This window comes from Macaca mulatta, chromosome 2 (assembly GCF_049350105.2).
Source record: "Macaca mulatta isolate MMU2019108-1 chromosome 2, T2T-MMU8v2.0, whole genome shotgun sequence".
NCBI classification, from domain to species: domain Eukaryota; kingdom Metazoa; phylum Chordata; class Mammalia; order Primates; family Cercopithecidae; genus Macaca; species Macaca mulatta.
This window is the reverse complement of record NC_133407.1, coordinates 111,089,363-111,102,361: the sequence shown is the minus strand read 5'-3', so window position 1 is coordinate 111,102,361 and position 12,999 is coordinate 111,089,363. Positions and strand designations below refer to the sequence as shown.

The window sequence follows — 12,999 nt, the reverse complement described above, 5'->3', positions numbered from 1 at the left end:
TCGTCTCTACTAAAAAAAAAAAAAAAAAAGAAAATACAAAAATTTAGCTGTGTGTGGTGGTGAGTACCTGTAGTCCCAGCTACCTAGGAAGTTGAGGCAGGAGAATGACGTGAACCCAGGAGGCGGAGCTTGCAGTGAACCAAGATTGCGCCACTGCACTCCAGCCTAGGCAGCAGAGCGAGACTACGTCTCAAAAACAAAACAAAACAAAAACAGATTGGCTTTATTGGATTGCCAAAAGAACAAAGGAAGAAAATGTTCTGAAAGGTATTGTTTTATTATTATTATTATTATTTTTTTTTTTTTGAGACGGAGTCTCGCTTTGTCGCCCAGGCTGGAGTGCAGTGGCCGGATCTCAGCTCACTGCAAGCTCCGCCTCCCGGGTTTACGCCATTCTCCTGCCTCAGCCTCCCGAGTAGCTGGGACTACAGGCGCCTGCCACCTCGCCCGGCTAGTTTTTTGTATTTTTAGTAGAGACGGGGTTTCACCATATTAGTCAGGATGGTCTCGATCTCCTGACCTCGTGATCCGCCCGTCTCGGCCTCCCAAAGTGCTGGGATTACAGGCTTGAGCCACCGCGCCCGGCCTGTTTTATTATTTTTATGGGTGTTTGGGGATTAGAGCTATGATTAATCTTGTCTTTAAGACTATTAAAATTTATGGTGAAATAATTTATAATTTTCTTCATTAATTTTACCTAATGTATTGTTTGACTTGCCTTTATTTTATTTTTATTTTCTTTGAGACAGGGTCTCACTCTGTCACCCAGGCTGGAGTGCAGTGGTGCGGTCATAGCTAGGCTCACTGCAGCTTTGAACTCTCGGGCTCAAGTGATCCTCCCACCTCAGCCTCCCCTGTAGCTGGGACTACAAGCACATGCTATCACACCTGGCTAATTTTTTGTATATTTTGTAGAGGTGGAGTTTTGCTGTGTTGACCAGGCTGGTTTCGAATTCATGAATTCAAGTGATTTGCCTGCTTGGCCTTCCAAAGTTCTGGGATTACAGGCATGAACCACCGAGTCCGGCCTGCCTTCATTTTATTTGGTTTAAGCACTCTTCCATCCTACTGTTCACTTGACTGAATATTTTCTTTGGGTTTGTTCCATGGTTGTACCATAAATACACATATTATTTCTCTAACTATATTATAACCTGGAAAAAAGAATGCTTAATGTCCTTATTTGTGTTTCCTAATATGTTCATTGTTTAATAATTTATGGTGATCACTAAATTAACCTTCCTGGGGAGAGGTAGCTGGCAAAAATTCAGTTAGATATTACTGTTAACTTAATATGTGAAAGTTGTTTGTCTCACAGATTCTTAGCTAGGGAAACAATTGGATATGTTTTGTTTGTTGGGTGAGAGTTTTTTTCATGATTTGGGGAGTCAACATACATGTTTTGTCATTGCTATTTTTAAGATTAACTGTAATCCCCTTCCATAGCTAAAAACACTACATTAGACCATTAAAGTAAATTTGGGTAAAATTGGGGAGGAGGATTAATCTGGCAATCTGGTGTGGTATCTTAATGAAAAAGCTGCTGAATTTCTTTAGGTCATGCTTCTCAATATTTTTTGTGGCAGAAAAGGTTATCTGGGGGTGGTTTGTGTATTACATAAATAATGTGATATTATTTCAAAACCAAGAGAATTTGAAAGTCTGTTCTTTTCATCCTCAGAACAATTGTTTGACCAGACCCAACATCTACCTCATTCCAGACATTGATCTGAAGTTGGCTAACAAATTGAAAGATATCATCAAACGACATCAGGTAATAGACACAATCACTTTAGATAATAATAGACACGATCACTTCATTTTGTAATTGTAAGCCTCTAATAAATGTCAACCATAGTAATGCTTTGGATTTCTTGATATATTTACATCAAAATAAATTTTTTTCTTGAGTTTTTATTTCTCTTTTTAGAGGTGAGGTGTCACTGTGTTGCCCAGGCTGGAGTGCAGTGGCGCTATCCTAGCATCCTTGCTCACTGTAGCTTTAGACTCCCGGGCTCAAGAGATCTTCCAGTTTTTGTGTGTGTGTGTGGTTTTTTTTTTGTTGTTGTTGAGAGAGTCTTGTGTTGTCGCCCAGGCTGGAGTACAGTGATGCGATCCCGGTTCATTGCATCCTCTGTCTCCGAGGTTCAAGTGATTCTTGTGCCTCAGTCTCCAGAATTGCTGGGACTACAGGTGTGTGCCACCATGCCTGGCTAATTTTTGTATTTTTCGTAGAGATGGGGTTTTGCCATGTTGGTGAGCCTGGTCTCGAACTCCTTACCTCAAGTGATCTGCCCACCTCAGCCTCCCAAAGAGCTGGGATTACAGGCATGAGCCACCGTGCCCGGCCACGATGGTTTCTCACTATGTTCCCAGGCTGGTCTTGAATTCCTGGCCTCAAGTCATCCTCTAGCCGGCCGGGCGCGGTGGCTCAAGCCTGTAATCCCAGCACTTTGGGAGGCCGAGACGGGCGGATCACGAGGTCGGGAGATCGAGACCATCCTGGCTAACACGGTGAAACCCCGTCTCTACTAAAAAAATACAAAAAACTAGCCGGGCGAGGTGGCGGGCGCCTGTAGTCCCAGCTACTCCGGAGGCTGAGGCAGGAGAATGGCGGGAACCCGGGAGGCGGAGCTTGCAGTGAGCTGAGTTCCGGCCACTGCACTCCAGCCTGGGAGACAGAGCGAGACTCCGTCTCAAAAAAAAAAAAAAAAAAAAAAAAAAAGTCATCCTCTAGCCTCGCCCTCCCAAAGTATTAGGATTGATTATAGGTGTGAGCCACCAGACCTGGCCTCTTTTTGAGTTCTTAAAGTAGCAGTGTTTTTTTTCTCTCCACTCATCTTTAGCTTTTAGCCTAGAGTAGCATTTAATAAAGTCATTGGTGTGGAGTCTTTAGTCTTATTGTGAAGTATGCTTTCATAGACCTAAGGAGACCAATGTATTCTATATCACAGAGCTCTATCTACATCACAGAGATTATAAAGTCAAATAGAGTTGGTAACATAATTGGTAGGAAGAAATGACATATTACTTTCAAGTAATCCTGTCTCCCTTAACCCCGCATTTTATGTATTCTGTTACATACATTATTTAAAAAAAAAGCAATTGATGGCCAGGCGTGGTGGCTCATGCCTGTAATCCCAGTACTTTGAGAGGCCAAGGCGGGTGGATCACAAGGTCAAGAGATCGAGACCATCCTGGTCAACATGGTGAAACTCGTCTCTACTAAAAATTAGCTGGGCATGGTGACGCGCCTCTGTAGTCCCAGCTACTGGGGAGGCTGAGTCAGGAGAATTGCTTGAACCCAGGAAGTGTAGGTTGCAGTGAGCTGAGATGGCGCCACTGTACTCCAGCCTGGTGACAGAGCGAGACTGTGTCTCAGAAAAATTCTGCCCCCTCAAGCTTACTTTGTCTTGATACACATGTACTAGTACTGTCTTCTGACATCTTAGCCTTCTTCTTCTGACTTCCTTTTAGGCTGAGACTTTGGGTATTTACTACATGTAAGTTTACAATTACACGTGACTAAACTGTAATTAAGCCCATCACATAGTAATCTAGCTGAGGAGACTTATGTAGAAGATAATTTTCTGAAACATTCCTTGTGTGACAGAGTTTTATGTATCCTTAGAATTGGTTGAGAAGCCTCATGAAATGTCTTTTTTTCCTGCTGCAAAAGAGATTACCAATTGAATTATGTTTTAGCATTTAGTAAAATATCTTGCATGTTCTGAAAGTTAATGTTTCTAGTACTGCATACAATTAAAGATTGAGTACATTCTTTCTTTTATATATGATATCTCAAAGTGTAAGGTAATATAATTATTTTATCACATTGAGCAATCTGAAGTCCAGTTCCTTTTTTTTACTAGTATTATGGCTTTGAACAGATCCCTTAAACCTCTCTCTTTTGGAATATCTTTTTATTGGATTGACTGTCAAATGCAGTTTATATGTGGAATGTTACCAGGACAGGAGTGGAACAAATTGATTGCTGTTTCTTGCCTTGAACCTGAAATTACCTACTCTTTTTGCTACCAGGTTGTACTGGAAACATTTTATGTATTGTCCTACAATTTATGCTGAATATTTAGCTGTTTTATATATATATATATATATATATATATATTTTTTTTTTTTTTTTTTTTTTTTTGAGGTGGAGTCTCGCTCTGTCACCCACGCTGGAGTGCAGTGGTGCGATCTCGGCTCACTGCAAGCTCTGCCTCCCGGGTTCAAGCCATTCTCCTGCCTCAGCCTCCCGAGTAACTGGGACTACAGATGCATGCCACCTTGCCTGGCTAATTTGTTTTTTTTGTATTTTTAGTAGAGACAGGGTTTCACCGTATTAGTCTCGGTCTCCTGACCTTGTGATCCGCCTGCCTCGGCCTCCCAAAGAGCTGGGATTACAGGCATGAGCCACTGCGCCCGGCCTTAGCTGTTATATTTTTGATGAAACCTGCCTTAGTGATTGTTTTCTAGGGATACCCTCCAGAGGGATGCAGAGGTCTAACTGGCTTCTTAGAATCTTAGGAAAGAGACCTTAATAGGTCATAATAATAGTACCTTCATTGATTTGATGATCAGGCCTTTATGTGTAAGCATTTTAAATGAATTAACAGGCTGGGCACCGTGGCTCACGCCTGTAGTCCCAGCACTTTCAGAGGCCAAGGCATCCAGATTGCTTAAGCCCAGGAGTTCAAAACCAGCCTGGGTAACAAGGCAAAACCTCTACAAGATGATAAGTAAATGAACCAACAGCTCACATTGATTGAGTACCTTCAGTGTTCCTAATGCCTTAATTCATTGTATTTGTTAATTCAGTTGTAAAGAATTCTAATGATATAGGTGTTATTGTTATTACTTTGTTTCTTTTTTGTTGTTGTTCTTTTTTGTTTCTTTGTTTGAGACAGAGTCTCACTCTGTCTCCCAGGCTGGAGTGCAGTGGCGTGATCTCAGCTCACTGCAAACTCCAATCCCCGGGTTCAAGCGATTCTCCTACCTTAGCCTCCCAGGTAGCTGGGACTACAGGCATGTGCCACTATGCCCTGCTAATTTTTGTGTTTTTTAGTAGAGACAGGGTTTCACCATATTGGACAGGCTGGTCTCGAACTCCTGACTTTGTGATCTGCCCAAAGTGCTGAGATTACAGTCATGAGCCACCTTGCCCGGCCTTGTTGTTTTTCTTTTTTTAACAACAGGTGTGCTCCACTGCACCTGGCTATTTTAGTTTTATTTTTGAAGAGACATGGTCTTGCCTAGGCTGATCTCAAGCTCCTGGCCTCAAGAGATTCTCCCTGCCGCCTCGGTCTCCCAAAATGCTGGGATTACAGGCATGAGCCACGGAACCCACCCTGCAGCACACACTCCCCCCCACTCCTTTTTTTATATGGAAGGTTTGTGGAAACTGTGTCAAACGAGTCTGTTGGTGCCATTTTCCCAATAGCATGTGCTCACATTGTGTCTGTGTATCACATTTTGGTAATTCTCACAATATTTCAAACTTTTTTAGTTGTTTGTTTGTTTGTTTTGTCACCCAGGCTGGAGTGCAGTGGTGCGATCTCAGCTCACTGCATCCTCCACCTCCTGGGTTCAAGCAGTTCTCTGCCTCAGCGTCCCGAGTAGCTGGTATTACAGGCATCCGCCACCACGTCCAGCTAATTTTTGTATTTTTAGTAGATACGGAGTTTCACCATGTTGGCCAGGCTGGTCTTGAAGTCCTGACCTTGTGATCCTCCCCGGCTTGGCGTCCCAAAGTCCTGGGATTACAGGTGTGAGCCACCACTCCTGGCTTACTTTTTTAGTATTATTGTATATGTTATGGTGATCTGTGATAGATGCTATTTGATATTATTTTAATTGCTTTGGTTTAGCACAACACCCATAGAAGATGGTGAAGTTAATTGATATATGTGTTCTGACTTCTCCACTGACTGGCTATTCCTCTCTCTACCTCGTCCCTGAGACCCACAAGTATTAAAATTAGGCCAATTAATAACCCTACAATGACCTCTAGCTGGTCAAGTCAAAGGAAGAATTGCTTATCTGTCACTTTAAATCAAAAGCTAGTCGTGATTTAGTTTAGTGAGGAAGGCATGACAAAAGCCAAGATAAGGTGAGAACTTGGCTTCTTAAGCCAAACAACCAAGTTTTTAATGCAAAGGAAAAGTTTTTGAAGGAAATTAAAAGTGGAACTCTAGTGAACATGCAGATGATACGGTGCAAAACATGCTTATTGCTGATACTGAGAAAGCTTCAGTGGTCTGAATAGGAGATCAAAGCAGCCCAACATTTCCTTAAGCTAAATTCTAATCCAGAACAAAGGCCTAACTCTCTTCAATTCTGTGAAGGCTGAGAGAGGTGAGGAAGCTGCAGAAGGAACGTTTGAAGGTAGCAGAGGTTGCTTAATGAGGTTTAAGGAAAGAAGCCGTTTTCAGAACATAAAAATACAAGGTGAAGCAACAAGTGCTAATGTAGAATCTGCAGCAAGTTATCCAGAAGATTGAGCAAAGATAATTGGTGAAGCTGGCTACACCAAACAACATATATTCAATGTAAATGATAGTCTTCTATTAAAATAAGATGCTATTTAGCATCTTATTTATAAGATGCTATGCATCATATTTATAAGATGTCATAGTTAGAGAAGTCAATGCCTGGCTTTAAAGCTTCAGCCAGGCTGTTTTGGGGCTTAATGCAGTTGGTGACTGTAAGTTAAAGCCAATGGTCATTTGCAGTTCTTACAATCCAAAGGCCGTATAGATAATGCTACATCTTCTTTGCCTGTGCTCCATAACAAAACTGCAAAGCCTAGATGACAGCACATCTATTTACAGTATGGTTTACTGAATACTTTAAGCCCACTGTAGAGGCCTGCTGCTCAGGAAAAACAATTTCTTTTGAAATACCACTGCTCATTGACAGTCACCTAGTCACCAAAGTCTCTATTGGAGATGTACAAGGAAATTAATGTTATTTCCATGCATAGTAACACAACTTCCATTCTGCAGCCATGTTTTAAGGAGAAATTCGACTTTCAAGTCTTGTTATTTAAGGAATACATTTTGTAAAGATATAGCTGCTATAGTTAATGGTTCGTATGATGGATCTGGGCAAAGTAAATTGAAAATCTTCTGGAACAGATTCATCATTCTAGATGCCACTAAGAACACATGTGATTCATCAGAGGTCACAATATCAACAGTAACAGAAGTTGTGAAGACGTGGATTCTGACCCTCATGGTTGACTTTGAGGGGTTAAAGACTTTAGCTACAGACGTGGTTCAAATAAGAGAACTAGAATTTGAATTGAAGCCGGAACATGTGACTGAATTGCCGCGATCTTATGACCAAACTTGAACATATGGAAGAGTTGTTCCTTATGGATGAACAAAGTGCTTTCTTGACATGGAATCTACTCCTGGCATAATTGCTGTTAACATTGTTGAAATGAGAACAAAGGATTTTAAATATTACATAAATTTACTTGATAAAGCAAACAGCAGGGTTTTGAAAGAAATTCTACTGTGTGTAAAATGCTGTCAGCATCACATGCTACAGAGAAATCGTTTGTGAAAGTAGTCAATTAATGTGACAAACTTTACTGTTGACTTATCTTAAGAAATTGCCACAGCCACCTTAACCCTCAGCAACCACCACCCCTGATCAGTCAGCTGCCAGCATCATTGAGGCAGTATCCTCTATCAGCAAAAAGACTGATTTGCTTAAGTCTCAGATGATTGTTAGCATTTTTTTTTTTTTTCTTTGAGGTGGCATTTTGCTCTTGTTGTCCAGGCTGGAGTGCAATGGCGTGATCTCGGCTCGCTGCAACCTCTGCCTCTGGGGTTCAAGGGATTATCCTGCCTCAGTCTCCTGAGTAGCTGGGATTATAGGCACCTGCCACCACACCCAGCTCATTTTTTGTATTTTTAGTAGACACAGTTTTCACCATGTTGGCCAGGCTGGTCTTGAACTTCTGACCTCAGGCGATCCACCCACCTCGCGTCCCAAAGTGCTGGGATTACAGGCGTGAGCCACTGGGTCCGGCTGTGATTGTTAGCATTTTTGAGCAATAAAATATTTTTAAATTAAGGTATATACATTGTTTTCTAAAACCATGTAAACATAACTTTTTATTTTTGTTTTGAGAGACAGGGTCTCTCTCACTCTCTTGCCCAAGCTAACGTACAGTGGCATAATCATAGTTCACTGCAACCTTGAACTCCTGGGCTCAAGTGATCCTCCCACTTCACCTCCTGAGTAGCTGGGACTACAGGCATTATTGCCTGGCTTTTTTTTTTTTTTTGAGACAGAGTCTCGCTCTGTCACCCAGGCTGGGGTGCAGTGGCTGGATCTCAGCTCACTGCAAGCTTCGCCTCCTGGGTTTACGCCATTCTCCTGCCTCAGCCTCCCAAGTAGCTGGGACTACAGGCGCCTGCCACCTCGCCCAGCTAGTTTTTTTTTTTTTTTTGTATTTTTTAGTAGAGACGGGATTTCACCGTGTTAGCCAGGATGGTCTCAATCTCCTGACCTCGTGATCCGCCCGTCTCGGCCTCCCAAAGTGCTGGGATTACAGGCTTGAGCCACCGCGCCCAGCCTGCCTGGCTAATTTTTAAATTTGAGACAAGGTCTCACCGTGTTGCCCAGACTAGTCTTCAACTCCTAGGCTCAAGTGATCCTTTCACCTCAGCCTTCCAAAGTGCTGGGATTACAGGTGTGAGCAGCTGCGCCTGGCTTAAATGTAACTTATTTTTTATTTTTTTGAGACGGAGTCTCACTTTGTCCCCCAAGCTAGTGGTGCCATCTTGGCTCACTGCAAGCTCTGCCTCCGGGGCTCAAGTGATTCTTCTGCCTCAGCCTCCGGAATAGCTGGGATTACAGGCATGTGCCACCACACCAGCTAATTTTTGTATTTTTAGTAGAGACATGGTTTCACCATGTTGGCCACTCTGGTCTCGAACTCCTGACCTCAAGTGATCCACCTGGCTCAGTCTCCCACAGTGCCAGGATTACAGACATGAGCCAGCACACCTGGCCATAAATGTAACTTTTATATACGTCAGGAAACTAAATTTGTGCAACTAATTTTGTAATGCTTTATCACAGTGGTCTGAAACTGAACTTGACAATATTTCTGTGTTATGCTTGCACAGAGTCCTAGCTTATGGCTCAAGGCCAGAAACTGCATTGATTCACTTTAAATAATGATAATTTGTGATGACCTTGGAAGTAATTTTAAGAAGTAGTAGTACCTGGCTAGACACAGTGGCTTACACCTGTAATCCCAGAACTTTGGAAGGCCAAGGCAGGCGGCTCACTTAAGGTCAGGAGTTCAAGACCAGCCTGACCAACATGGTGAAACCCCCTCTCTACTAAAAGTAGAAAAAGTAGCCAGGTGTGGTGGCAGGTGCCTGTAATTCCAGCTACTCAGGAGGCTGAGGCAGGAGAATTGTTTGAACCCAGGAGATGGAGAAGGTTGCAGTGAGCCAAGATCATGCTGCCACACACTCCAGCCTGGGTGACAGAGCAAGACTTCATTTCAGGAAAAAAAAAAAAAGAATTAGTAGTACCCATATTACTGATATGGGTACCCAGAGAGAGAGAGATCTGTAGAGAACTAGCTAATAGATGCTCGAATTACTTTTTCTATACAGCAGTCTAAACTGTGTAGACAATTTCTTGGTTTATTGTTGTTAATCACTATTTTTTTTATTTGACTAAAAATAAGCAATACTTTTTAAATAAAGTCTATAAGTAAAACCATGCTTTTAGAATTTGTATGGAATTTGTATCTGGGATCCCATAGTTCATTTGCCATGTGCTTTATTTTTGTGGTTTTTGTTCATTTGCTTTCCAGGGAACATTTACGGATGAGAAGTCAAAAGCTTCCCACCACATTTACCCATATTCTTCCTCACAAGATGATGGTAAGTTGGTTTTGCGTTGTGAACGGATAAGCTCATACATCATACCATATGGATTTAATGTCATATCCTCAAAGTCTTAAACAGAATAACCAGCTTTTTATTTGTTTTTGTTTTGTTTTGTTTTGTTTTTAAGATGGAGTCTCTGTTGCCCAGGCTGGAGTGCAGTGGCGTGATCTCAGCTCACTGCCACTTCCACCTCCCGGGTTCAAGAGATCCTCCTGCTTCAGCCTCCTGAGTAGCTGGGAATACAGGCGGCCGCCACCATGCCCAACTAATATTTGTATTTTTATTAGAGATGGGGTTTCACCATGTTGGCCAGGATGGTTTTGATCTCTTGACCTTGTGATCCGCCCACCTTGGCCTCCCAAAGTGCTGGGTTTACAGGTGTGAGCTACTGCACCTGGCCAACATTAACTTTTTTTTTTTTTTTTTTTTTTTTGAGACGGAGTCTCACGCTGTTGCCCAGGCTGGAGTGCAGTGGCGCGATCTCGGCTCACTGCAAGCTCCGCCTCCCGGGTTCCCGCCATTCTCCTGCCTCAGCCTCCTGAGTAGCTGGGACTACAGGCGCCCGCCACCGCGCCCGGCTAATTTTTTGTATTTTTAGTAGAGACGGGGTTTCACTGTGGTCTCGATCTCCTGACCTTGTGATCCGCCCGCCTCGGCCTCCCAAAGTGCTGGGATTACAGGCTTGAGCCACCGCGCCCGGCCACATTAACTTTTAAAAGATGTAGTAGAAGCTGTGCCTAGAGGAACATTTATTTCTTTTTTTTTTTTTTTTTTTTTTGAGAGGGAGTCTGGCTCTGTTGCCCAGGCTGGAGTGCAGTGGCCGGATCTCAGCTCACTGCAAGCTCCGCCTCCCGGGTTTACGCCATTCTCCTGCCTCAGCCTCCCGAGTAGCTGGGACTACAGGCGCCCGCCACCTCGCCCGGCTAGTTTTTTTTTGTATTTTTTAGTAGAGATGGGGGTTCACCGTGTTAGCCAGGATGGTCTTGATCTCCTGACCTCGTGATCCGCCCGTCTCGGCCTCCCAAAGTGCTGGGATTACAGGCTTGAGCCACCGCGCCCGGCCCATTTATTTCTTTATATTAGGAAAAGAGAAAGGTTAGAAATCAGTGGTCCAAACATCTTTCTCAAGAAATTAGAAAAACACCACCAAATTAAACCTAATGAAAAAAGGAAATAATAAAAGAGCAAAAATCAATGATGTAGAAAATACACATTAGTGAGATATTCAGCAATGTCAAGTGGTTCTTATGAAAGACTAATAAGGCCCGGATGTGGTGTCTCATGCCTGTAATTCTAGCACTTCTGGAGGCCAAGGCAGGTGGATCACTTGAGGTCAGGAGTTTGAGATCAGCCTGACCAAAATGGTGAAACCCCATCTCTACTAAAAATACCAAAAATTAGCCGGGTGTGCTCGCACCTGTCTGTAACCCCAGCTACTTGGGAGGCTGAGGCAGGAGAATCACTTGAACCTGGGATGCGGAGGTTGCAATGAACCAAGATCTCGCCACTGCACTCCAGCCTGGGCGACAGAAGGAGACTCCATCTCAAAAAAAAAAACCGGACTAATAAGGTGGTTAAATCCAGGTGTGGTTGTATGTGCCTGTATTCAGCTCCTCTGGAGGCTGAGGTGGGAGGATCACTTGAGGTCAGGAGTTTGAGGCTGTGGTGTGTGATAATTGTGCCTGTGTATAGCCATTGCACTCCAACCTGGGCAACATAGTGAAATCTTATGTCTTAAAAAACAAGGCCTGGCGCTGTGTCTCAGGCCTGTAATCCCAGCTTTCTGGGAGGCTGAGGCAGGTGGATCACCTGAGGTCAGGAGTGCAAGACCAGCCTGACCAACATGGTGAAACCTGGTCTCTACTAAAATGACAAAAATTTAACCGGGAATGGTGGCAGGTATCTGTAATCCTGGCTACTCGGGAGGCTGAGGCAGGAGAATCGCTTGAACCTGGGAGGCGGAGGTTGCAGTGAGTTGAGATTGCGCCATTGCACGCCAGCCTGGGTAATAAGAGCGAAACTCTCTTACAAAAAAAAAAAAAAAAAGAAGATTCCTGTTGGTAAAAGAGGAAAATATCTAAAACCTAAGTTAAAATAATTAGATGAATGGATAAACAAAATGTGGCATATACATACAGTGGAATTTAAAAAAAAAATTTTTTTTGAGACGGAGTCTTTGCTCTGTCACCCAGGCTAGAGTGCAGTGGTGTGATCTCAGCTCACTGCAACCTCCGCCTCCCGGGTTCAAGTGATTCTCCTGCCTCAGCCTCCTGAGTGAGACTCCGTCTCAAAAAAAAAAAAAAAAAACCCAACAAAAAAACCCAATTCTGTTCTTCTAGCTAAGCTAATTTCAGTTAATTATTATATTAACTGTATGATATGCTAATTATTAACTGTATTTTATATTATACTAATTATTATATTAACTGTATATTTTTATTTTCTGTATTTGTGTTGCTCTGGCATTTGATGCCCTGGGGAGAGATTGCCCTTTTGAGGGCTAGCTAATTTCTAAAGATAATAACTTCTCTAGGAGCATATCTTTCATATGTAAACCAACCAATCTGAGTATGTAGCTGTAACCATCTTCTTATCTAACTCACACACCAAACCAATATTTCCCCTTTTCTAAATCATTCCAGGGTGAGGTACTAGGCAATTAGAGACAACCTCTGTGCCCCAATGTTTCTTGGAATTATTCAGCCATCCCTACCCTAAACTGTTTACTCTGCCCCGTGTTACCTTTTCTATGGAAACCCCAATACAGGCTTTGGCTTAGGCTTCCCCTTGTTCCTGTCTTCTACCTCTTGACTATTGTGATGCCTCTGCAGTGGCTCTGCATGGTATGTTCTTTCCCTTCTTTTGGGATATGTAAGTAATTCATCTTTCAGTGGCATTGGCCTTACTCTTGTCATTCAGCCATACTTCTATAAATTAATTCTTGGGTATAAATTTATAATACCTGGGAAGAGAGTGAGTTTACATCTCACACCTCTTGTTGTTTCTGCTATTAGGAAATTTTTCAAAGACAATTTAAAAAATTGTCTTGGCCGGGCGTGGTGGCTCACGC

At 42.8% G+C, this 12,999-nt stretch overlaps 1 protein-coding gene across 3 annotated transcripts in view; it reads left to right on the top strand.

The window, feature by feature from the left end:
* SMARCC1 (SWI/SNF related, matrix associated, actin dependent regulator of chromatin subfamily c member 1) overlaps positions 1-12,999 on the top strand; it is a 197,754-nt gene that overhangs the window by 47,258 nt on the left and 137,497 nt on the right. For all 3 annotated transcript variants that reach the window (XM_028844071.2, XM_015131071.3, XM_077992467.1), the window contains exons 5-6: positions 1,682-1,774; positions 9,854-9,923. In XM_028844071.2, coding sequence (XP_028699904.2) covers positions 1,682-1,774; positions 9,854-9,923 — 163 coding nt within the window. The remainder of the gene's footprint in view (positions 1-1,681; positions 1,775-9,853; positions 9,924-12,999) is intronic.